Raw genomic sequence first — 26,545 nt, 5'->3', positions numbered from 1 at the left:
TCAATTTAAATAAAATATGTATTTGTGAAATCATTGACTTATAATTTAATTTGTTCAATTATTTAAATTAAACAATATCTAAATAATAATTAAATGTGTGAGTTATAATTTGACCCACTGTTTTATAAACCATCAACGGATTGGTTATGTGATTATGTAGTTGAATCGTTTTCAAATCAGCCCCAGTTTTTCAATTGAATCACCAAAACACTATGAATCTAATATAATCATTTAATATATTATAATTACAAAAATATTTTAATTTTTGTCCCAAAACAACGTTATTTTAAGCTTACGGAGAAAATTTTTATCCATAAATAAAACAAAAATGAACCAAATTAAGGCAGGAGACGCATGTTTATTCACATTCTTTCTCTTTAATTGTTTAAACATTCATTTTTATCTTTTATTTTTTGGCATGGGGTTGAAAAACAAAAGGTAACAAAAGAAAAACTACCTTAAGCCATATAGTTACAGATGCTGGTCTCAAAGTACATCGTATTTATAATAATAATAATAATAATAATAAAAGGCCTGTGGTCAGGTGATGCACAGGATGTGGATGAACAGACACAAATCTTTTCTTTTATTCAAGCATATCCAAGAAAGACAAAAACATCATATGAGTGGTGATCAATTATCTAAGCAATTGTGCGCAAGTCAACATATAAAATATTTAAATAACAAAAGGACACAAAACTCATAATCTATATACACCAACAGGACCACTGTTCCCACTACTTTATTTGGTGACGAGAATTGAACAGCAAGCGCAGACAAAACGGAAACAAAGGCCAGAACCAATTACACACCATCTAAGATAATTTACCAAAGATAACCCTCTCACAAGCGCACAGTGCAAAGCAATATCATCACGCGGCATTGATTTTACTTTTTGTTATTAACAATCAAAACAAAATTAAGTGTTCACACTCACATGTATTGAGTTTATGAAGTTATACATAGATACATTTCAGATACCTAAGAAACAAAACTTTATGAGGTTTTCTAACAATTTATGCAAATCAACTTCGACAAAGTCTCTTTACTAAATGGTGGCAGCATCAACTTCATATTGAAATTCCGCTTTCAGGAATTGACAACTATAAATAATTCTTGAACTCTTCATTCATGAGCTGCTGCAATGAAATTTTACCCAAAGGAATGCTTAATGGTTTTGGCTGAGTTGGAAAACATTGAGACACGTAGTTCATTGTTGGCCGAGAGCAAGGATTGGGATTTAAGCATGCAAATGCTATTATGGTAACACGAACTACGTCAAGTAAAACTGCCATATCTGGATGTGGAAGGCGTTGATCCAGTACTTCACATAATGTGATGGCATTAGTAGATGCTGATTGAAGTGATGACAGTATTTCCTTAGGATGCCTTCCCACTAAAGTTTCAAGTGCCACCATTCCAAAGCTATAGACATCACATTTTTCATTCACAACCATAGTATAGGCAAGCTCTGCCATGATCAGACCAACATAAAGCATGTTAAAGTATCAAAAGGAAAAAGAAAAGAAAATAGTCGAAATTTGACTGGTTTAAATAAAATCTTTGATTTCTATAAACTCAGCATGATAAAAACTCATAAAACAACGAAATTTCCCCTGGAATAATAAATGGTAATAATAATAGCAAGCACAGTAACAAAAATAAAAATAAAAAATTGGGCAGAAAACATAAACACAAAAACTCCTCAACTAAGAGTTGAAAAAACCATGGTAAAATTTCCAGCATCAACAAAGAAAGCTATTAGGAGTTTTACAAGCAATCTACAGATATGAACAACCCTTTTCATAACATCAAAAGGTCACCTACAAGATGAAAACATCACGGTTCACGAAAGTTTTGAAAATTATTTAGTACTCTGCTCAGAAATTGCACCGTCCACTATGAAGAATTATAAATGGAGGAATATCCTTCTAAAAATTCAGCTCAACCAGACAAGATTTGACCATCCATCACTCATTTGATGAAAACTGCTCAGAGTTGAAAAACATGCTCCTCTCCTCTTTTATCTCTCTTCAATCCTATAAACCTTCTCTCTCAATTCTCTTACTCTCTCCGCAGAAACAAATTAGAATAATCAAACCATGCAAGTGACTAGCTTAAGAAAAATGGGCTTGGCCTAAAAAAGCAGAGAACCAAACCAACACAGCATTACAAATTAGTGCAGCTGCATTTTACATGTATACACTAGGCTTCGAATCAAGTAAACACAAAGGCGTAGCGAAAAAAAGGAAATGGAACCAAAAAGAACCAAAACTGAAAAGAAAGCTATATATAATTTACCTGGAGCTATATATCCAATGGTTCCAGCAACTATAGTTCGATAGGATGACTCATGTTGGAGGAGTCTGGCTGTGCCAAAGTCAGAAACACGGGGTTGCCACTCTGAATTCAGTAAAACATTGCTGCTACTTATGTCTCTATGTACTATTGGAGGGGAACAATGATGATGAAGATATGAAAGAGCATTTGCAATGCCTTTAACAATGTTAACCCTCTTTCTCCAATCCAATTCCATTGCTTCAACATCATCATACAGCACAGAAAACAAGCTTCCATTCTCCATGTACTCATATATCAAAAACATGATACTTTTGTGCAAGCAGAATCCATAAAGCTTCACAATATGTCGGTGCTTTATTTCTGATAAGATTCTCGCTTCATTTCTGAAACTCTCATCAAAAGCCGGCACCTCTGCTTCAAAACCATGGAGTTTTTTCAAGGCAACAACCTTGCCACTAGGCAATTGTGCCTTGTAAACACTCCCATACCCTCCTGTTCCAATGCAAAATTTCATGTCAAAGTCCTCTGTAGCTCTAATTAAGTCTTCATATGCAATGCTTCCATCATAATTCCATATACAGAAGAAATCCCCGTTCTTAGTTGCTGCTGTGTTTGCATGTTTGTTCTTTGTTGCACCTTTACGCAGTTTCAGATACACAAGCAGTAAGAGGGCGGCGATTAGCAAAATAATGATGGGAATAACTATGACTAGATATTGTTTTACTTTCATGCTTGTTTTGCTGTAAGATGAACAAGGTTGAAATTTGAATGCCCGTTGATAATGCGAATTGTCGCTACATACATCAATGTTGCCTATTAGCGCATAAGGGCTGAAGCCATCTGGAATTGGACCCTTCAAATAATTATAGGACATGTCCACCACGAAATGAACATGAATGAGACTTCGGGGAACCATTCCTGTGAGATTATTGAAACTTAGATCCAAAATGGTTAAGTTTGGAAAATATCCAATCTGTGATGGTATTTCGCCACTAATGTCATTGTAACTGAGGTCAATAGCGGTTAGCATCGCAGGGCTTTCAGCTAACAAGTGTACTATGTTCCCACTGATGGAGTTACGATTTAGCCTCAACTCTTGCAAGTTGGTTAATTGATCTAAATTAGAAAGGATGGAACCTACTAGTAGATTGCTGGAAATATCAAGCTTTTCTAGTCGAGTGAGATTCGTAAGCGAAATAGGCAAGTTCCCACTTATCATGTTATTAGATAGATCAAGTGTAACAAGATTTTTGAGGAACCCCAACTCGTGAGGAATGGAGCCATTAATGTCATTGCGAGCGAGGATTAGGGTATGTAACTGCCTAAGATTTCCTAGTGAAGGTGGTATCTCACCTATTAGTTGATTGTTGGACAAATCGAGATAAGTGAGTTTGCACAGACTACCAATTTCTGGTGGGATAGTCCCTCGTATTCCAATTCCCAAGAGATCAAGCTTTTCTAAATTATGGAAAGCTGAGAGGTTGAGTTTTTCAAATTCAACCACTCTCTTTGATTCCCGGGATTGGATTTTTGTTATGCTTCCAGCGTCGTTGCAAACTATACCATTCCACATACAGCGATTGGAGATATTGTCGTACAATTCCCACCATCCACTATTGAGTATAGCATTTGCTTCCAAGTCAAGCTGGGACGATGCTCCTAACTCCAGTTGATTCCCTATAATCACACCACACATGAGAAGAAAAGAAGACCATAATTCTGGTCCATAAAAATAATTAGAAACAAAAGAGTGCATTGTTTGCAGATGCAAGGGCTTTCAACTTGCTAAGTAATGGTATGTTACACATATACAATTTTGTTACTTAGATGTATCAGAAACGAGGATTTTTACGGTTGTGATTAACAACCATTGACTTAAACAGGTGTAAAAGTGTGAACTGACTTCCCCCACGCATGTCACAACATTGCTTGAGTTGGGTTCAACTTTGAAGGAGGATTGAGTGCGACTGCGACTAATCATTCTTTTTATTCCCATTTTTGAACTTCTTCGTATTATTAATTAATTAGTTTTAAGTTTTAAATTAATCGGATTAATTGTCCATTGTGATCATGTTGAATTCTGCTTATGATATCTACTTGTATCTAGTTTTCATGATGGGTTAACCTAGTGGACACAAACTCAAGGGAGTGAGTAGTGTTAAACTTACTATTAGGCTACTCTTAATTATTGGTCAAAATACACCTTATAATATTTTTATATAATTTAATATAAATTTAATTAAACCAGTTGAATCAATGGCCCACCGGTTGAACCAATAATTCAATGACTCAGTACTTATTGTATGTGAGTATGGAAGGTCATATGCTATGCTATTTTTGGTATATTGATCGTCATATTCCTATGATAAGGTTATGTTAGATTCAATTGTGTTGAGATGCTAGAATTGGAAATGGAATATTGCTTTTCGAAATCGTGGCCGCGAGAGATGACTTTTTAGTTATTAACCCAATAGAGTCATTTTCAAAATGATATAAATTAATTAATATAGCCCAAATAGGAGAATATTGAAAAATTTCCTTTATGTAGGCAATATTAGTTAATTAATTAATTAATTTTGTGTTTTAAATTAATCGGGTTAATAGGTATTCCTATTTCAAGTATTTTGATTAGCCCATTGTGATCATGTTGAGTTAAGCTAATGACTAGAGTGTAAATGGATTGGGCTAGGCTGAGTTTTGTCTTAAATAGGTCAAGTCTGTGTAAAATACTTTAGGCATATCCTGGTCTATTAGCCTTGTGTAAGTCCAAATTATAGGTCTGATCTGGCCTATATTCAAAAAATAAAAGTCTTGCTCTAGGTCTGTTAGCCTATTAGGCATTCAATAATTAAATAATATTACTTTATTATTCAAAATTATTAAAATAATAATTTTATTCTGAATAAATAATATGTTATAAGCCTGTAGGCTTATAGACCCGACATGTAAAAGAAAACCTTTAACCTGTTATCTAAATATTTTTTTAAAAAGCCTAAGCCTATTCTATTTGACTATATATGATAGGCCGAACTAACCTGATATAAGCTAGGTCGTAGGCCCTTGTTAGGCCATCTGTCCCATTTACACCCCTACTTATGACATTTGTTAGTATTGGGCCTAATTGGGCAACAATGAAGGTTTCGTGTGACCCTGATTTTCATAATGGGTGGATCCAGTTGACACAAACTCTTTTTAGGTATCTGGTTAGGTCTCCTCTCTAGCTTATTTATACTGCGATTAAACCCCGTAAGTCATCATGCTTCCATCGTAAGAAGGCTACTATTTTGGAATAAGTCATGGAGAGGAAGATCCTAGCATGTAGTCCTCCCTTTCTTCCGATTTTGTGATGGCCCAACAAAGTATGCACAATCCCGACTTTGATTTCATATTATTTGCGTATTTTATAATTATATGCATGATCCATGAGTTATAAATCTTTCATCTCAAACACCGCTTGACTGCCAAAGGCATATACGTATCATCAGTGACAGAGCCATCAATATATGGAAGGGAACTCATGGGAGTCCATGACTAGCAGAAACCACTACCAATAAGTTAAACAATATCAACCATGCATCCAATACTACGTATCAATCATGAATTCTGAAGTGTTAGTGGATGAGAGAACCGTATATATATCCCACAAGGGGGCATAGTATGTTTATCTAGGGGTACTCTTTATAGCAATAGTATAGACTAAAGCCCTTATAGAGTTCTCCAAGTGTTGTATGACAATGGTGGGGGTGTTTAGTGGCTACCGAGGTTCTCCAAGTTGATAGAGTAACAACTAATAGAAGTAATCAAATAGTGATGATACTTTAGTATGAAGGGGGTATTTATAGGTAGGGTTCGACCCTCTGAGCATGGGAGAGAGAGTGGAGAAGGTGGGGTTGAGCCCTACATTGTAGACTAGCCTTGTTGGAACAAGGCCTACTGCAACCATTGTCAGTGTACAATGGCTGCTTGTGCTTAGGAAAGGAAGAGGGTATCTTGTAAGAGGCTTTGCTTGTCTCTCTGCAAGATATCCTCTATAAGCTTTTAAGTATGGACTTATTATACTAGGCCTAAACCATAAGGCCAACCCAGAATAAAAGCCCCCAGCTTGGTAGCTTGCGGAGTCGGGGTGCTAAGGTTTGTTAGGACTTATATCCAATCGGTCATGTTATTTGGTTCGTGAGGAGATGGTTATGTTGCCTAATTGGTCCTTCTAGCGGTGATGCTGGCTTTATCCGGTCGGCAAAATTATGGTGGTGATTGAAGGTCCTTTCTTGTCCAGCTGAGCAGGATATATTTATGCTATAGGACTCGGAGGTCAATTAACCGATCAATTTAGGCAGAAATGTCCTCTTGTTTTGAGTTGTCTGAAATTTGACCGTTGAGATATTCTGACGTTTTTTCTATTTTGGAAAAGTTATATTGCAGTTGTACCGTAACGATGTATACTTTTGTGGCCAATCATGGCCATGTGTGATTGTTTAAGTGGGGGTAGCTCCTCATTTTTTACGTTTCATCATGACGAAAGCGAGTGGCCTACTCTTTTTTACCAAGTTGTGGAAAAATAGGTATAAACGATTTTTTGGCATGGGGTTGAAAAACATAAAATTTTTTGGCATAAGCCCAAAGAAATACATCGGCCCTTCATTTACCAAAATACTTTTTGGCATGGGGTTGAAAAACAAAAGGTATCAACAAAAAGTCTACCTTAAGCCATAGTTACACAAGGAAGCACCAACACCTTTTTGTGTTGAAAAATGTGTGTCGAACCGTGATACACATTCGGTTATTCTGTACATATTCTTATTTATTCTGTACATGATACACATTTGGTTATCTTGGTATCTTTATTTATCCTGATACACATTCAATTATCCTGGTACATATCCTTATTTATCATAGTACACACTCAGTTCCTCTCAGTGGTGGACGGACATTGGTGACTGTGTCTGCACTCGCAGACACAAAAATTTGAGGATTTTTTTTTTCAATCAAATGGGTGGGTGAAAAAATAAGCACACATCATCGCAATCTCTTCCTTGAACTGCCGTGTGATCCTCACCTCCTTCTATCTATTTTATTGTTTTTTCATCCGTCAGATCGAACAACTTACGAGCTATACGGCGCTGGTAGACTAAAGCTTTTTAGTTTCTGTAACTTCTTTCAATTTTTTTATTTCAGAAGCTCATAGATATTAACTGATTAAATCTCTGTTTTAAAATTTATATTGCATTTTTTATTACGCAAATATTTTTTATATTTTAAAAAAACTAATATATAACGTTCTAGAAATATATGTTAATCTTATTATTATTGAAAAAAAATTCTAATAAAAATATGAAATTTATGGTTTTTCTATTATTATTATTATTATGACAATCAAGTTTTGATAAATATACTATTTGTTGAGAAGAGAAAGGATATTGTTTATCCATTGGTCTATTTGTTGATAAAGTTGGCACTCGTTCTACCGGTAGCAATTGCTAGTGTTAAGCAAATTTTTTCTGCAATGACTTTTGTTAAGGATAAGTTGCACAATCAGATAAGTGATGATTGGTTTAACGCATGTATGCTAACTTATGTTGAACATGATATATTTGATAAGATTGATGATGAAGATATAATGCAATATTTTCAAGGAATGAAGAATCGAAGAATGCTTTTGTGGTCGTTCTATTGTAACAGCTTAGTTGACTCTTGATTATTATTATTTTTATGTTAAGTTAAAGTTTTTCTTTTCTTTTCTTGTTTATATTCTTTTTTAATACATTTAAAATTTTCTTAAAAAAAATCTTCGGGGGCGCTACCCCCGAACCCCCGCCTTAAGTGTGCACCCATAAAAAAAAATTCTTGAGTCTACCACTGGTTCCTCTTATACATGTCATTATTTTTTAAGCCGAACTATGAATCCAACTCAAAAGACAAATAATAAACTGTAAAGTAATAATAGGAACCTGGTAGAACCAAATGACAAAAAACATGTAAAACATATATGAGTATACAATCCAATGATCTTCTCACATAACCAAATTACAAAAAAAGCCATGTTAACCCCATCATTTTGAAAATTTCTAAAATTATATTTTATATTTTAATCAGTTAATATCAAAGCTTTTAATTTTTATAAAAATTTTGTCTTTCTTCACATTAAATTTGAAATATATACATAATTTAACTCTTATTCAAAAAAATTATAGATATGCAATAATGCCTTTATGCCTTATAGACGAGGGACTCAATGTGCATACTTCACTAACACTCGCTCTAGCTAAAAGGGATGATTTCTTGACAAATTTTCTATACAAATTACAAACACATTTAACCACGTTTTCTTCATTGATGGATTTGAGTTGGATTCACTCTTGGGCTTGGAAAATAAGGATATGTATCAGGATAACTGGGTGTGTATCACGGTAAATAAGGATATGTACCAGGATAACCGGGTGTGTACCACGGTAAATAAGAATATATACCAGGGTAACCGGGTTAGTACCCGGGTAAATAATTTTCTACCCAGATAACTGGGTGGTCAACGGTCAAACAGGGGCAGATTGGTATTATGTTTGTAGAGAAGGTTAAATTTTGAAATAGTTTATAAACGAGGGTAAGATGGTAATTTTTTATTAGTTAAAGGCTACAATGGTCAAAAAGCCCGTGTCAGACACCAATATGTTCCGACACGTGGTTAACATTTTTGACACACTGCCAACACTTCGACACGCAGTCAACGTTTTCCAACATGTTTTTTTTTTAAATCCAATTTTTATTTTATTTTATTTTTTTATCTAAATATGAAAAATTAATTTATAAATCAAATATTTTTTATTATAAAATTTGACATGAAAAATTATTTTTCTTTGTATCTATTTTATGGAATTTCAATATTTGATTAGTTATGTGACTTATTATGAGCTGCTATATATATTAAATATAAATTATATTTTATATATTAAAAATATTATTTAATATCAAAATATGTCCTAATATATCAAAATTTTAGAATTAATATGTCGATGTGTTATATCATATTATATCTTGTGTCTCGTGTCAATATGAATGTAACATAAGTTATGGCCGTCTCAAAGTAAATAATAATATATTAAAAAAAGGCCTGAAGTCAAGTGATCCACACAGGATGTGGATAAACAAGACACGCGATTAGTTATTCACGTATATCCTAGAACGTACCGCTACTGCTGAATAAGTCAATTCACTATATATATATATATATATATATATATATATATATATATATATATATATATATATATTTCTCAAGCAGGTTGATATAAGTTTATCTCCAGTTATCTCAAAATTACGTCGTTTTATTTATTTATTTTCTTATATTAATTGATTTACCTTTGAATGATTATGATTCTCTTTTTCTGTCTTTTCCTTTTTCACTATTGATCTATCTTTGTACGGTTATAATTTAGTAGCTAGAAATAAAATTATCTCAAACAACTTGAGAAATAATAAGTCATATATATATATATATATATATATATATATATATATATATATATATATCTTTATCAATATTATTTTACACCAGTATAAGTTACACTCTTAATCTTGACCATTAATTCCACTTATATCTAAGGGCTTTAATTTTTAGTAATGTGAGTCATTAGATACAAGTGGATCAATGATTAAGATTAATTGGTAAGATTTCTAATTCTTACACTAGTATAAAAATATACTGCCCTATATACATATAGAGGTAGGATCCTTTGACACCGGTGTCAAATTTGAAGTTTGACACCTCATCTGAGAGCCGTTAGATCAAAAAAGATCAATGGTGTCACATGCCCACAAATCAGAATCGTTGATCTTTTTTGATCTAACAGCTCTCAGATGAGGTGTCAAACTTCAAATTTGACCCCGGTGGCAAAGGATCCTACCTCATATATATATATATATATATATATATATATATATATATATATATATGCGCGCGCGTCCGGTCAGACGAAATACAAATATTTTCTTTTTATTCAATCATATATCCAAGAAAGACGAAAACATCATATATATGAGTGGTGATCAATTATCTAAGCAAGAGTCCACAAGTCAACATATAAAATATTTAAATAACAAAAGGACACAAAACTCATAATCAATATACACCAACAGGACCAATGTTCACACTACTTTATTTGGTGACGAGAATTGAACAGTAAGCTCAGACAAAAGGGAATCAAAGGCCAGAACCAGTTACACACCATTGAAGATAGTTTACCAAAGATACCAGAGTGCAAAGCAATGTCATCACGCCCCATTGATTTTACTTTTTGTTATTAACAATCAAAACAAAAATTGAGTGTTCACACATATCATTATCAGGTTCAACTGTACAAGTTGTTGATCATTTTGGTAGAAATCAGGGTTAAATAATTCAAACAGTGGAAATGTGTGCACAATATTCACATTGTGAATGTATACTATGAGAAGCATAGTTGTCCACCCGGTTCAAATTCAGGAATCCAAGTGCCTCTTAATAGTATTAGGGTTAGGATATTGTGACAACCAAATAATGTTACTATCAATATTACTACCGCATCTTAACCGTTGATTGGCAGAAATCAACGGTTATCATTTTTCAAATCAAACTCATTAATTAATTATTAATTTGCAATAAATGATAACCGTTGATTGACGGAAATCAACGGTTAAGATGTTGTAGTAATATCGGTAGTAACATTATTTGATTGTCACAATATCTTATCAGATAGTATTAAACTATTAATTTAGTTCAAATCCCGTTTGAGTCCAATGAGGACAAACCACAGGATGCTCCTAAAAAATCAGAATCCTTCTTTACTTTAGAGAAATATCAGTATCTATTGGTAATACATCAAAAACCTAAACAGTAAAACAATGCACATGCCCTAAACCAAGTCAGTGCATCCCCCAACACCACAACCACTAGCTATGTTGTCCAATCCTTTTGAGTTTTTTAGCCTCAAGTATTTTCCTTTCTTGTTCATCAATTGCAATAGATATAGATGGCAATCAGAATACGATATCAAAGTTCTTCCACTTTCATATTCGTATGTTATATTAAAATTGTGCTTACATTTCAATTATCATCTCAATAACTTTTTTATTTTTTCATTTATTTTTAGTTCTAATTTCTTATTTTTAAATCTATCCGAACTTTTTATCTTCTCCATCCTTTAGGTTTTTATTTTAAATTTTTAAAATGAGAATTTTCATTATGAATAAAACTAAATAAGATAGGATACCAAAAAAAAAACTAAATAAGATAAAAAAAATTAATAAATTTATTGTAAAACAAAAATCATGTTGGACTCATTTATTATTAGGCCTGTTTTATTTTATTGTTTATGTTATAATTTATAAATTCACACACACACACAAAAAATTAGTCATTATTAAATATATATATATATATATATATATTTTTTGATGACTTTGGTAATCCATAATTATAAATTTCTTTTGTAAATATAAGAAAATACTCCGTAAAAAAGTGCATCTCAGATACTATCCTTTTATAATTTATAATTTTCAAATTATATATAAGAATGAATTAGTTTACATATGTACAAGCTAAGTCAAAGTTTTTTTTGGAAGATATTTAGAAGTTACTTTGAAAATGGGTGGTTTCTCAAAGAATTAGACTTTTTTTTTTTTTTTGGAAAGTGGAACACGACAGATTGTCAACAAGAATGCGATTGAACAAATTTCAGTTGGGTTCTGCAATCTGCCCAGTTTGTAATCAAGGAGATGAAAGCATTTTGCATTTGCTTCGAGATTGCTCAACCTCTAGAAGTTTATGGTGTTGAGATAGATAGTCTCACATTGGTTGTATGTGCAACTAATGTGGAGTTTATAAGGCCTTGGGCACTCCCACCCTTTGAGCTAACTTTTGGGGTGGTGTATCCCAAGGTTCTTTATATGGTATCAGAGCAGTTTCTTCAAGAATATCCAGAGCATATTTCCTCTGAGATATCACAACACCAGCTTTAGATTGGGCCACCTCGATTCCTAAGAAGTATCGAAGTTTCCCAAGATCCTTAGTCTGAAAATGATGACATAAGTGTTGTTTCAATCGAGTGATCACATGCTGATCACTGCCTGTGATGACAATATCATCCACATATACCACCAGATAAATAGATCCAGAAGTAGAATGACGATAAAAGAGAGAATGATCAGCTGCACTCCCAGTCATGCCAAATTGTTGAACAACAGTGCTAAATTTACCAAACCAAGCTCTTGGAGAATGTTTGAGGCCATAGAGAGACTTACGAAGACGACAAACAAGACCTGACTCCCCCTGAGCAACAAATCCAGGAGGTTGCTCCATATAAATTTCTTCCTCAAGATCACCATGAAGAAAAGCATTCTTGATATCCAGTTGGTAGATAGGCCAATGGCTAATAGCAGCCATGGCAATAAAAAGGCAAACAGTAGACATTTTCGCCATAGGAGAAAAAGTATCAATAAAATCCAAGCCAAAGACCTGAGTGAAACCCTTCGCCACCAAGCGAGCTTTAAGACGATCCACTTGACCATCAGGTCCAACCTTAACAGCATAAATCCATCTGCAACCAACCGCAGATTTTCCAGAAGGAAGAGGCACCAGGTCCCATGTGCCATTAAGATGAAGAGCACTCATTTCATCAATTATAGCTTGTCTCCATCCCGAATGTGAAAGTGCATCACCTGTGATCTTAGAAACAGATACAGAGGACAAAGAGGACATGCAAGCAAAATATGATGGAGAAAGACGATGATAACTAATATTGACTGTATACCTGGCCGGAGGGCGAGTATCACGAGTACCCTTACGAAGAGCAATGGGAAGGTCACTATCCGAAGATGGGACCGAAGCCGTGGGAGGAGATGTAGTTAAATGTGAGTCCACAGATACATCTGACGAACTATGCTCGATCTCATCAGTTGAATGTGAGCAATGGTATCAGAGCCTCGCCGCCCCTCACTTTCTCTTGTGGTGTTTCTTAGCACAGGTAGGCTGGGCCTGTTGCATTGTCCACCCTTCAAGCCCAATAGGCTCTTGTGTGAGGGGGCGTGTTGAGATAGATAGTCCCACATTGGTTGTATGTACAACTAATGTGGAGTTTATAAGGCCTTGCCCTTTGAGCTAGCTTTTGAGGTGGTGTATCCCAAGATTCTTTACATATGGCTTCAATTGTCACCCCAATTAGTTAACTCCTATTTTTTCTATTATAATTTGCATGAATGACTAATTAATAACTTAACGGACATGGCTACTAGCTGCTTCGGTCCTTGGGAAATACTGTTTGGTATTACCTGCTAGAAGATTTGTACATGGAGAAATGAAATTATACATGATTCAGGAAGGGTGGAGAGCAGATTCAATCCAAGTGTGATAAAAACTTTTGCTGCAGAATTTTTCTCAACGTTCTTATCTGATGATGGTGTGCCTTCTAGCATAATATTTGACACAAAATTAATCAAGTGGGTTCCTCCTAAAGATGGTTGGATTAAAATTAATACTGATGGGCTTCAAGAGGGAATCCAGGAAGTGCTGCTGTGGTGGATTGATTAGGGGCTCTAATGGTATGTGGTTGGAGGATTTTTCTTACCGGGTGAGTTATTATAATGCAATTACAGCTGAGCTTTGGGGTATTCCGTAAGGACTCAATCGGGTTTGGGTAGGAGGTTGAAGAAAGATTATTTAAGAAAGTGATTCAGCTTCTGCTATTACTCTGTTCATCAAGGCTGGTGATCCATCCTGTGAGTCTCACATTGTGACTCGTATACGAAGAGGAGTCTCAAAGGATTGGACTGTTCGACTAGCTCACACTTATAGAGAGGAAAACATTTGTGCGGACTGGCTTGCTAATCTTCCTCTAGAGAACTTAGATTAGGAGGATTTTATTTTATTTAAGTCTCCCTCCTCCTCCCCTCCCCTGAAATTAGGTGATTTTACTTTTCTGATTTTAGCTCTGTACATAGAGCTAGACGTTCTTTGATCTAGTTTCTTTTCTGTTTTCTTTGGGGCTTGACCCCACCACCCAAAAAAAAAAGTCAAATTTTTTTTTACATTATTCATGATAAATTCTTTCGAATTGGTAATTTTATTTTAAATTATTTTTTATCGTAAATTGAGAAAATATGTTGAATAATTAATTAGGATTCAGTAATTGAGTCTCTTGAAGTTAATGATTAGGTTCAATTCATGGTCGATCCTAATTAGGTTCAACTATCAATTTGTTTCTTTTTATCCTTACATCCATTGTCATAAGATTAATATCTCCAACAATGTCACGATTATAAGAGGCCCTTTTAATAATTAACTTCTAGAAGGTTTAATCTTTGGTTCATTATTTAAAAAGCAAGCAAATCCTTCCAACTATATATAGGTCAGTACGTTTCCGAAAAATTCCTTGTGATTTAAAACTCAACTGCGTAACTCCTAAAACTTTTCAAATCATGCATTATAGTGTAAAATTAACACTATCTGAATGCACCGAACATCCTTTGTAAGGAGTCAATATATACGATCTGATTAGTTAAAAGAGTCAAATTATTATGTTTTGAATCACGTAAAGGTTTTCTAAGGAAGAAGAAGAGAATTTCTTACATTTCAGCCATTTAAATTAGGGTTAAAAATTTCTCATCTTGCATAAGAATAATATCTTTTCCTACACTGTACACACTAAATCTTTAAATCATAAGGTTCAATTTGTATTTTTAAAATAAAGGATTTAGAACTATCATATTTTAGGAACAAAAAGATATTTTCAGCAGACCTATCGAACTTTATGAATTTTTTTTTTAAAAAAAAAACCTATAAATCCCACACTTTATATTTCTATGGCATGATGTATCCACTTTCTGGCAATACTATAGTTATAAATCCCTTGAAGATTTTTTAACTTAAAAATTTGTGAGAAAAACCTTACCCACACAATTGAACATAGAAATCAGGGGATATGGTTATGCGAGTCGGGTTCCTTTTCTACAGGGTTAATATTTTTCTTATTTACATAAAAATATATTAGATCCATATGAAAAGAAGAAAGAAAAAGAAAAAATATGAGTCTTATATACTTTTATATTTATATATATATATAGAAGATAAATTTATCTGTTAACGAAACAATAAATCTCTTTTCATTGTCATGAATTTATATTCCCTCTGTGTATGAAATAAATAAAATTATATTCCCTCTTCATGGTAATGACAATAATAATATCGAAATATCCTCATCCATAATACAACCGAAAGAGAAGTGCCAGCCCAATCAACGTTAACGACTTAACGAATTAGGATAAACATCTACACGTCTTACACCTACCTTGCCTAGGTCTCGCATTCCCATTCGTTCCTATATCTTTGTCATAGTTGCTTTTCTTGAGAAATCATTTAGCCCACGAGCATTATCATTTGTTATTTTTTTTTTTTCCCTTCTAATTAAGCTAAAATAGTAGTAATGTTGACAACAGACAAGACAACTACCAGATATGTGGCTGTATTTTAGTTTACAAAAAGCATTTTAAGTGGTGTTCTCATTTACAAAAGAAGAAAACCCTATCACTATCACTATTCCCCTTGTGCCATAAAATGTGAACTTTGTTATTATTTTATTATTATTAGTTTAGAAGTTGTCAGTGGTTTAAATAAATAAAAAATGAGGGAATCTAACCCCCCACGGGTAGCTCAGTTGGCAGCTGAGCTCCCAAGGGATTATTTGGTGCAGGATCAAACCCTACCTCAAGCAGTTCCTTGAAAAATCTTTGGGGGCCAGAGGATAAGCCAAAAATTTTCGATTGGGGGATTAGTCTCGTCCTTTCTCCGGTTGCGAAGCTTAGTGCACTCACTGTTACAATGAGGGGCTAGCCCAAACGGGCCGTACCCCGAGGACATGGTGCCCGAAGAAGGTTGAACGGGAATACCTACTGGCAATGTACCAAAAAAAAAAAAAAAATGAGGGAATCTTATTTGGTGAAGGGAAGGGACACGTCACGTTACTAGATTCATTATCCGAATACAAAAGTCTAAGCGAAAGCTTTTTCATCTTTTTTTGCTTATTGCTATTTTTCCCTCCATCGAGTGCAATCCAATCCTTTTCTCCATATTTAAGCTTTATCTCTTTCTCTGGTTTTTCTCTCTCTTTCTCTCTTAAAGACATTGAAACGATTGTCGTTTCCACAGCTTGGAAGAACGTTTGTGTATTCAATTCGTTGATGGCGCCTTTTTCGATCGGTGATTAACTGTGATGCACTTCATACCTCACCTATGGCTTTCTCTGCATCTCTTCGCTCTACCTTTTCTCCATGCTACTCACAGGTTCCTCTCTCTCTCTCTCTCTCTCTCTCTCTGTCTGTTTAGTTTCTCTATTTGATTCATTAATTGTTTTTAGATTTCATTTTGCGGTTCCATAAATACATTTAATCTTGTGAAAACTCGACAGAAATTAATGATTTATCAGGATTTTTGAATATGAATCATGATGTGGAATGGTTATGCGTTTCCGTGTGCAGTTGTTGTGTTCTCTTAGGTTCAATAGGAAGCATCGTAGCCGAATAGGTTTCGTGTCGAGAGGAGAAAGAAAACGTCGTCATGTATGGAATGATGTTAGTGTTAGATCGGTATTGAATAGCAATGGCCGTAGCATTAGTGATTATGGAGAAGCTGAATCTGCTAGGGTTCTGCTCGAACGATTGTTCGAGCAGACGCAGAAACTGGAGCCTGAGATGACCGGAGGGGAATTGGATCTTCGAGTTCTGGAGTCGGATCTTCTGGCGGCACTCGCGGCGTTGAAGGAGAAGGAAGATCATCTGCAGGAAGTGGAGAGGACGGTTTTGTTGGAGAATAGTAAATTGAAGAACACAAAGGAAGAGTTAGAGCGCCAAGAGAATGAAATTGAAGCTGCTCGCGCCAGGTATGAAAAATTGGAAGAGGAGATGAAGCAGGCTACTCTTAATTTGGTTTCTCAAGCTAGCCAGATAGAGGAACTAAAGCTCTGGCTTAGGGAACGCGATCAAGAGGTTGCTTCTGTACAGAACACGCTAACAATGAAGGAAGAAGAAGTGGAGAAAATGAGAATTGATTTGGAGAAGAGGAATCAAGAAGCTGCATGTGTTGATTCTGAGCTTCGAGAGAAGGCTCAGCTTCTGGCTGAAGCAAAGGAGGTTATGAACAAACAAGAAGTTGAGCTTCAAGAACTGCAAAGAGCTGTTCAAGAAAAAGAAGAACAACTTCGAGTTTCTCTGGCTGAGAGGAAGCTTGGAGAAGAAAAGCTGAAGGTTGCAGAGAACACCATGGAAAAACAGGCAATGGAGTGGTTTTTAGCGCAGGAGGAACTTAAGAGGTTGGGAGAGGACGCTTCAAGATATGCACGGGAGAGTGCTGAAACTATGGAGGATTTCAGAAGGGTGAAGAAGCTTCTCAATGATGTGAGGTCTGAATTAGTTTCATCCCAGCAAGCACTCGCATCTTCTAGAAACAAAATGGAAGAACAAGAGCGGTTGTTGGAAGAGCAGCAGGCTGAACTTGCAGAACAAAGGGCATGTGTCATGTCTTACAAGGAAAATTTAAGAGATGCCCAAATAGAAGTGGAGAGTGAAAGAAGTAAACTTAAGGTTGCAGAGGTTCGGAACAAAGAACTTGAACGGGATCTGTCCATGGAAAAGGAGCTCGTAAAGGATTTACAAGAGGAGCTGAAGAAAGAGAGAACTTCTTTGGAGCAAGCACTCCAAGAAATGTCTTTGCTTCAAGACGAATTAGAGAAAAAAAGTGCTGAATTCAGAGAAACAAGTGCCATTCTTCATGTCAAAGAGTCTGAGCTTGTTGATGCTAAGCTAGAAATTCAGCATTTGAAATCTGAAAAGGCTTCTCTTCAGGTTCTCTTGGAGGAGAAAGACTTGGAACTTTCCAATGCTAGGAAGATGCTGGAGGAACTAAACCAGGAAATCTCTGATCTTAAGATGCTTATGAACAATAAAGAAACACAACTTATTGAAGCAACCAATATGCTAAGGGAGAAAGATGAGCATGTGAAGATAATCCAGTGCAAGTTAAATAATACTAACCTGAAGGCTTTCGAAGCTGAATCTGTGGTTGAACGAATTGTAGAGCTCACGAACAAGCTGGTTGCTTCCATTAAGGATGATGACATTAACTCATCAAGACCACTAGATGAAATGGGTAATCAACTACTCGAGCAACTATTGGAGGAACCTACTAATGAATTGAGGTGGCAACAAAAACGGCTTGAGAATGAGCTGGAGTTGACCAAAGAGAGCTTAAAAACAAAGGAGATGGAAGTTCTTGCTGCACAGAGATCTCTAACAATAAAAGATGAGGAGCTTAAAATGACTCTTGTAAGATTGGATGCAAAAGAGGAAGAGTTAAAAAAAGTAAGGGAAGAGGTGACAGAAGATGCTAATGATCTTAAAAGTATGTATGCTTTGGCGCAGGAGAGAATTGGTGATAAAAGCATCGGAGACTTGGCAGTTGAGAAGCTTCAGCTTGAGGCATCTCAGCTTGAAGTTGAAGCTGCTACTAGTGCTCTACAAAAACTTGCAGAAATGAGTCGACAACTTTTGAATAAGGCTATCATGAGTGTTGAAACTGATAACTATATCAGTGTCATGCAAAATAACGATAATAACCCTGATTCATTTACAGATATCAATACCACTGACTATTTCGCTGAGGTAAAAGCAGGAGTTACTCGACTCTCAGCTTTGACTGAGCAGCTTGTGATGGAGGCGGGTATTGTTGCTGCAAACTAGAAGAGGTAATGAAGAAGGTTGTGAAGGGAAATTATATGTTGTTATCTATGTGGCCAAAAGCCATTGCAAGGTTAACTTTTTTTTTTGGTGGAGCATTGTATCTTCACTTTGTTAGCAAGATATATATATATATATATATATATATATATATATATATATATATATATACAGCGATCACATCTGTTGTCTAGTAGTGGAGGTGGAAACCTGTTTTGTTGTACTAGTTACATTCAGAATGTATTTATTTTAGACAATAAGATGTAAAGATTTTCGTTTGCTGCTTTTCTCCATCTTCTATTAAATCAAATGTCTAACCTAAATCCAAGTCCTCTCTTCTCCCTTTTTAAGATTGAGTAAAAAAGTGGCATAACTTTATATAGCACAGGCTTGCAAACATCTGGCGCTGCCGCTAAGTGTTAAATGTTTAACAGTTAAAAATGCTACACTGATTGGTTGCGTGCATCAATGAAAAGCAATTTAAAACAAAAAAGGGGTATCAGGTTGCAAAATTAGATCGAAGATCTCATTTCAGAGGGCAATTCAATACTTATCAGCTTTGCATATTTCACAAGTGTACATACGATAAAAAAAAAGTAAAAAAAGGATGTACACTCCGTTTTCCCGGCCTTTACATCATCCGGCCTTTTTACATCGAACCTTTGTTGTTACTATGGCTACGACCTCTCTCAAACTTATGATCTCTTGCACTTTCAATTCCCAGTTCTATATAGAGCGCAGAACAATTCAATAATTACAAATAAAGCTAAGATGTTTCTCATGTTGCTTAGACAATTTGTCTCATGCAATACACACAAAAAAAAAAAATGAAACCCACTAATTAGAAGAGAGAGAAAGTGAAATCCATCTATTTTTTTTATTTTTTTTGTGCTGTATGAAAAAAATTATCTCACGTAATATGAGAAATATATTTCTCAAAAAAAGAATATAGAACAATTATGTACAGCTTTAAAACCTCAAAATTATGAAATTTTAGTGGTCACAAGAATTTGGTTCCGCCAAGGAAATTTGGTTTCACTCCTACCCTTTCATTCTGTTTACAAATTCAACAAGCATATCATGAAAATTTTGTAGTGTTCCTTATGCAAAGCATTGGTGGAAACAAAGTGTGTAAAGAGCTAATCCTGTGAAGCATATGTACAATCTCTACATTCAGAGTCAGCCGTGATGGCATTTTTTACATAAATTTACCACTTTCAAATGATGTTTGTTCAACTTCAAACTAGTATGGCAGAACAGCTGATGGAATTGCTTCACTAGTCCAGAGACTAGTTGATGCTAAGAAGCTACATGCGTTAGTTATTCAACTATATTGAGATAGGAAACTCTAAAACTACCGACCAGTGGAAGTGTTGACACCTTCTTTGAAAAGGATATTAGCAACTGAAGGAACCCATGTTGGGTTGACAGGATTTATAGCAACAGAAGATCTCCGTGTAGGGCTGCTGGCATTTTGACCATCAAGATATTGGCTTTCGCTTTCTATTGCATTAACCTTCTTGTTCCTCCTCACTTTTTTTCCAACTAACATGCCTAGTTTGAAAGCTGTAAATAGGCCGAATGCAATTAGAACTGGTCTAACTGCCCAATGATGATCCTCTATATGTTGATACTTCTCTATCATCCCAGGACAAGTCTTAAAATCAACCACTTCAACCTCAGAGGGATCAGCCAAGAAGGTACTCGATTCATTCCCCAAAGTCAGCATACCTGGGAACTTGACAACCAAACACCCATTTGGTAGGATCCATGAAATCCTACCAGTAGCCCAGGACCCTCCCCTTTTACGACGCCATTCGAATCGAGGACTTAAAACATTGCCTTTCAGCCTAACAAACTGGCCCACACAGTAAGATTCTGCCATTTCAAGTTCTGAAGAATTTCCATTCCAAAGAGTTTGCAGACCAATAAAACCAACAGCCACTCTACCATCACGGTTGATGGAATGTAGGATGCCCACTGGTGAGTGCTTCTCATTTTCATCCCTCAAGCGTACCCAATCACCAGCTGCCAGGCCAAATGTGACTCGTTCAAGGGTTGACACATGAATTCTTATAGGGTCATGAATACCATGGACCCTCACAAGAACAAATCCATGATCCGCATTTCGGTCTAAACCAACAACAGTTCCTTCCGAGACATCCATGTTTTGGGGTTTGCATGAATTGGGAGGCTTTCTAGATCGGACCTTGTCACCCACCTGAAGATGATCCTTTGAGAGGAACCACTCTGTGTAGCCAGTGCTACCTGATTTTGCAGCAACTTTCACATTTCCTAGATATCTCCATCCTCCATCATTGGCTAGTTCATTCAGTGAGCTGCAATGTAGAAAGAATGATTAAGAATAGTGTAATATTCAACAGCAGACCGTTCTTATCTTCATGAAAATAACTAGAAATTAACTGAAAAGATAACCATGCTTTGGTACAAACTATTTCATGCATCTCTGGAAGATTATTGATTTAATTATTTCTGGTACAGGCATTATCTTGGATTAGGGCAAGCAAAAATGTAGAGCACTTTCACTCACCCCCAATTAATTGGCTACCCATATTTAATGTTCAGAATACATAAGCCTTAACAAGATACAAGCTAGCTACAATAAATGAGCTTAACAATATCATCAGCTAGATAATACGCACTGAAAGCTATGTGTAAGTGCATCTTCAAGTCAATTGAATATTTCACCATGTTATGTGCTTTTGTAATTGATTTACACAATACTAAAAAGATAAAGAAATATAATAATGATACATGTTCCAAAATATAAATGAAATGAAGGATTAACACTTATTAGCAAGGAAAATGTTTACTAGCAAATGACATACCCATTTGAGAGTCCCCATGTGACCATCACAATTCTGATCTAGTAAATCATCATGTATCTTTTGTTTGTGGACAATTTTCACCCTTACGTGGATAAAAAAATTCATACAACTTGAATAGTTATGATTTATGAAATATAATTCCAAAAGCATGTAAATTGTACAAATTATAGCTTCTGGAAAAAGAAAGTCATCAGGGTAAAATAGGTCGTCATTCTAATGATATATTATATATATATATATATATATATTAAGGCTTTCCTAAAAAAGGAGTGTACTTTGACTTGTACAACGGTTGAGTATGTTCACAAAGCTCATGGATTACTTCACATAATCTTCAACAGTCACAAAAATTCTCCATCTAAATCCCTATTCTTAGTCTGGCCAAATGGATTGGTCAGTGAACTTTTTATGACTATTGAGTCAAGTCAAATGTGGAGCAAACATGTCAATTTGTCTTTGCGAAGAAGAAAGTAGGAACAGCACCTATAGCCATATAAACAGCGCATATTTGAATGTGTTATCTCGACCACAAAGGTATTATAGTTTCCACACCTTGGGCCCTTCTCTTGATGAAATAAGTTTCCATGTCCAGTGATAACTAGGAGGACTACATGCTAAATTAAATGAGAATCTCAATTACCAGAAAAAATGGTTTCAAGCTATCATATATGACCTCCCCAAACAACTTCATATGCGAATTAGATGAGCAACAAATATGATGCTATGTCAAGAACACAGTGCAAGGCAAGCAATTAAGAAAAAGAACTTTTGTGTAGAAATCCTATGATCCTGGTCAATCACTCCGGAAGATGGAATCAGCTCCCCATGATATATATACATATATATATATATATAATCTGCTAGTTGATAATTTTAATGGATTTTGATTAGTCTCACATATAAACCATGCCAAAAGAATGCAACTAAAACACTAAATAAAATAAGACAGACCCAACAGAATTATAACTTTATGAAGCTATTCAAAAGCGCTCATAATATCTACCAGAATTATCAGTCACAGAAAATTCCAATAAAAATCTAAAAAGATACAAACCTTTTAAAGACGCTCACAATATCTACCATTAAAGGGCGATTCCTCAAATCATACTCAAAACATCCACTGAGGATGTTCTCAACTGAGGAAGGAAGGCCACTTGGAATATGGGGTTTTTCATGCTTTTCAACCACCGATTGGTATATCCCACCAACAGGACATCCGTACCAAGGTTGATTACCAGTCAACATTTCGACAATGGTGCACCCAAATCCCCATGAATCCGTTTCAAAGGATATAGGGCCTCTGACCTCTGGTTCCCATTGCTCTGGAGCCATGTAATTTGGAGTTCCAAGCCTCTGAGCCATATCTAAGTTTAAGAATGAGGAGCCAAGCAAAAGACTGGGAATACCAACATCTCCCAAAATTGCTTGATCATTATCATTGAGAAGAACGTTAAATGGTTTAAGGTTGAGAATGATGACTCCTTTAGAGTGAAGTTCCAGAATACCTTGAGCCAGATTGATTCCATACCTGCAGCCAGTAACAGGCCCTTAGTACTATTGACCAAGTTTTTCCTCCTCGTGTTATATATAAAGATAAAGATAAGCATATTTCACTGGATACACTGAAAACTCATCACCTCAAAACATCATGCAACGAAATCCTTCCTTCTCTAAGTCTAGCCATCTTATCACCAATTGAACCCTCATACAAATTCATAATGATGCATATCTATGAACACAAAGAAATATGTTAGCTAGATAGAAGTTAAAAATGGTAGCTAACAATCTCCCATATATTGAACTAAATGTGCAGTCCAAGTCTAACCCTTCCATTTAAGATAGAAATTCCATGTAGCCAGCAAACGCTAGCAACTTCTTGGCACTTAATATATAATTCGTTAAATTTCTCCAATACAATCTTCATATGATCCTCTCTGATTGGATATAACATCTTAGCAGCAACTTCATGGTACTCGTCATAATCTTCAGTTGACTGATGATGAGTTGCTAGCCAGACATCACCAAAGGGGCCCCGACCAATTCTGTGTCTGAGTTTCAACCTTTCAGGTTCAATCCATGGATTTGTGCGATTGGATGAGGCTTTAACAGTTCCAAGGATGCCAGGATCATCATCCAAGAACACATACCCCAGAGAAGCAGCTGATGGAGTAGCAGTGACTTCTTTAGACATTCCTAAATCTGAAGTCGTAATATTCATTAAATAATTTAACAAATTGCACAAATCCCAAGACAACTATGCAAACGTGATGATTATCATTTGAGCTTCTGAAAAGGCACATGCATACAGCATTTCATTGTTAGTTAGACATAAGCATAATAATATAAAAGAGAAGGGGTGTACAAATAATAATTTTGCAAGTCTTGTTGTCTCACCAACAAACACCAAATACATCTTTGTTGACTTATTTCTATAAGCAGGCATGTCAACGAATTTGCAGTACTAGTAACATAACAAATGGGAATAGATCCTCTAATGTCATATGACCTCATATGAGACAATCTCATCTATAGGCAAACAGGCAGAGATGAAAGATGAGATAAAGATAACAGTTGATTTATCTATGAAAATCGTCTAACATGATCTAGTCATATTGAATCACACACGAGAGAATCCATTCATATAACAAATGATATTGTTTTTAAAGAATGTTTATTTTCCATTCTCTATCCATTTTGGCCACAATCATGCCCATAAGACAGATAAAATACTAAAAACTATAGATTTGAGAATATTTGTAAATATATGACTGATAGGCAGGATTTATAGATTGATGTCAGATGCAAATTACTCTTTTCTACATACCAACCCAAATGAACCTCGTATGATATATTTAACAGCTAAACCACATATCAAAACAGCAATTACAAAATCTAGGAAATGATGTGAAGTAGAGACACAAAATCAGAAGAAATCAACATGAATGCAATCAGAATCAAATGAAAATAAAGGATCGCCACGAATTACCCAAAAAATAAAAAATCATTGACTAAACTGAGTTTGAGAAAACAATCTCTTCTACTCTTAAGTTAATTAGTACAGGTTTTAAGACATTTATTTGTCAATGGTGCGACTCAAATTCTAAATGAAGCGGGCATCTGATGCTTGAATAAACCCTCCAAAAGCACCTTATGTGAGGAATTTAGCGACCCCAACTATTCAACTTTCACATAGAAACAGAAAAGCTCACTCACTCACTCATCTAACCACCAAGCAAGTCAACACATGTATGAATTCAACTAAGTAAGTCATCATCAGCATATGCAAACTCTTCTTCACCTTCTCAGAACCAAAGAACAACATAACATAACATAAAAAAATAAAAAATGAAAAAGTAAATTTATACAAAAAAAATTTTTTATACCCACCAGATAGTTCAAACAATGAAAATTCAAGAGCCATAAACAGTACAAAATTCACAGGAACTGAATATAATCAGAAGTTGACCAAACCAAAAAGGAAACAAAGTGAAATCAGAAGATGAATAAGAATAAAATCCGTAGTGTGAGTGAGAGGAGCAGTGAACGAACCAAAAGCTTGAAGAAGAGAGAATAAAGACTTAAGTTTACAAAAATTCAAAGAAAAGTTAGATAGAAAGAGAAGCGAAGAAAAAGGTGTTGTGTTGATGAAACAACCTTTGGCTTCGGAGGAATGGAATCTCGGAGAGAACAGAAAAAACGAGGAATCCAATTTTAGTTCTGAAGAAAGAGAACCAAATAAAATAAAAACATAAAGGGTAAAGTGATAATTTACTACGTTGGACCCACCGTGATGGTGACACGTTTGATTCATCGAGCTGACACGTATAATTTGGAATATTACATTCCACGCAATAAGTTCTCCCCAGTTTAACGCCGTTGCGTTTTGTCATCTATGCTATCGAACCTATGAACCACGAAGACTTCAAATTCTGATGTATTATGCCTGATACTTTGACATTCTAATACTCGTTGTAAAGACTTAAAAAAGGTTCAAATGTTATATTGCGTTGCATTTTGAATTTCAACTATTAGATTCATTAGATTATAATTACAATTTTATTCAATTTAACATAAACATTTGAGATATATTATGTTTCTTTGCAAAATTGATGGGTATTATAAGTTTAGCTTTATTTTTTTTTAAATTATTGATACTAGATATAATATACACTACATAAATTAAAAATATTATATAATATCAAAACGTGTCCTAACGTGTCGAAATGTAATATTTTTTAGAATTAACGTGTCGGAGTGTCGTGTCATATCCCATGACTCGTGTCAGGGTCAGTGCAACATAGATCGGAACTTGAGATTATACGAAAAAATAATGCAAAACAAATGAAATGATGTTACTCCCATGTATTTATACAATATAAAGTTGTATAAAATTAAGAGTAAACACCATTTTTAGTCCCTGGCAATATCTACGAAGTCCTTTTCAGTCCCTGACAATAAAAAAGGACCAAATTGGTCCCTGAAAGTACAAGAAAAGGGCCACTCTACATATTTGGGAGTTTTGACATAAGGACTAACATGGCCCTTTTTTTGTAATTTCAGGGACCAATTTGGTCCTTTTTTATTGTCAGGGACTAAAAAGGACTTCGTAAATATTGACAGGGACTAAAAAGGGTGTTTACTCT

The 26,545-nt window shown here is 35.1% G+C and overlaps 3 protein-coding genes across 5 annotated transcripts; 1 reads left to right on the top strand and 2 right to left on the bottom strand.

Annotated features, from left to right (window-relative positions):
- Positions 1 to 1,103: 1,103 nt before the first annotated feature.
- LOC133318442 (MDIS1-interacting receptor like kinase 2-like) lies at positions 1,104 to 4,057 on the bottom strand. Its single transcript, XM_061520437.1, has 2 exons — positions 2,302 to 4,057; positions 1,104 to 1,471 (listed from the first exon to the last, which is right to left on the bottom strand). Exons 1-2 carry the CDS (start codon positions 4,055 to 4,057, stop codon positions 1,104 to 1,106), a joined length of 2,124 nt encoding a protein of 707 aa, XP_061376421.1.
- A 12,318-nt stretch (positions 4,058 to 16,375) lies between these two features.
- Positions 16,376 to 19,332, top strand: LOC133318455 (uncharacterized). Its single transcript, XM_061520456.1, has 2 exons — positions 16,376 to 16,606; positions 16,801 to 19,332. The coding sequence occupies exons 1-2, from the start codon at positions 16,556 to 16,558 to the stop codon at positions 19,054 to 19,056; spliced, it is 2,307 nt and encodes a 768-aa protein (XP_061376440.1). The 5' UTR covers positions 16,376 to 16,555; the 3' UTR covers positions 19,057 to 19,332.
- Positions 19,333 to 20,024: 692 nt separating this feature from the next.
- LOC133318426 (protein KINASE OF THE OUTER CHLOROPLAST MEMBRANE 1) lies at positions 20,025 to 25,604 on the bottom strand. 3 transcript variants are annotated; one of them, XM_061520419.1, is made up of 5 exons: positions 25,557 to 25,604; positions 23,728 to 24,188; positions 23,540 to 23,631; positions 22,957 to 23,430; positions 20,025 to 21,392 (listed from the first exon to the last, which is right to left on the bottom strand). In XM_061520419.1, exons 2-5 carry the CDS (start codon positions 24,118 to 24,120, stop codon positions 20,408 to 20,410), a joined length of 1,944 nt encoding a protein of 647 aa, XP_061376403.1. In that variant the 5' UTR covers positions 24,121 to 24,188; positions 25,557 to 25,604; the 3' UTR covers positions 20,025 to 20,407. The 3 variants fall into 3 exon arrangements, with proteins under 3 accessions (XP_061376403.1, XP_061376404.1, XP_061376405.1); XM_061520420.1 differs by having other exon boundaries at positions 23,728 to 24,101; positions 25,557 to 25,598; XM_061520421.1 differs by lacking the exon at positions 25,557 to 25,604 and adding an exon at positions 25,452 to 25,529 and having other exon boundaries at positions 23,728 to 24,101.
- Positions 25,605 to 26,545: the final 941 nt, after the last annotated feature.

This window comes from Gastrolobium bilobum, unplaced genomic scaffold, assembly GCF_033153095.1.
Source record: "Gastrolobium bilobum isolate Gb01-03AN ecotype WA unplaced genomic scaffold, APGP_CSIRO_Gbil_v1 utg14936, whole genome shotgun sequence".
In the NCBI taxonomy this organism is placed as follows: domain Eukaryota; kingdom Viridiplantae; phylum Streptophyta; class Magnoliopsida; order Fabales; family Fabaceae; genus Gastrolobium; species Gastrolobium bilobum.
Note: the sequence above shows the minus strand (reverse complement) of the source record. Positions and strands in the feature narration are given on the sequence as shown.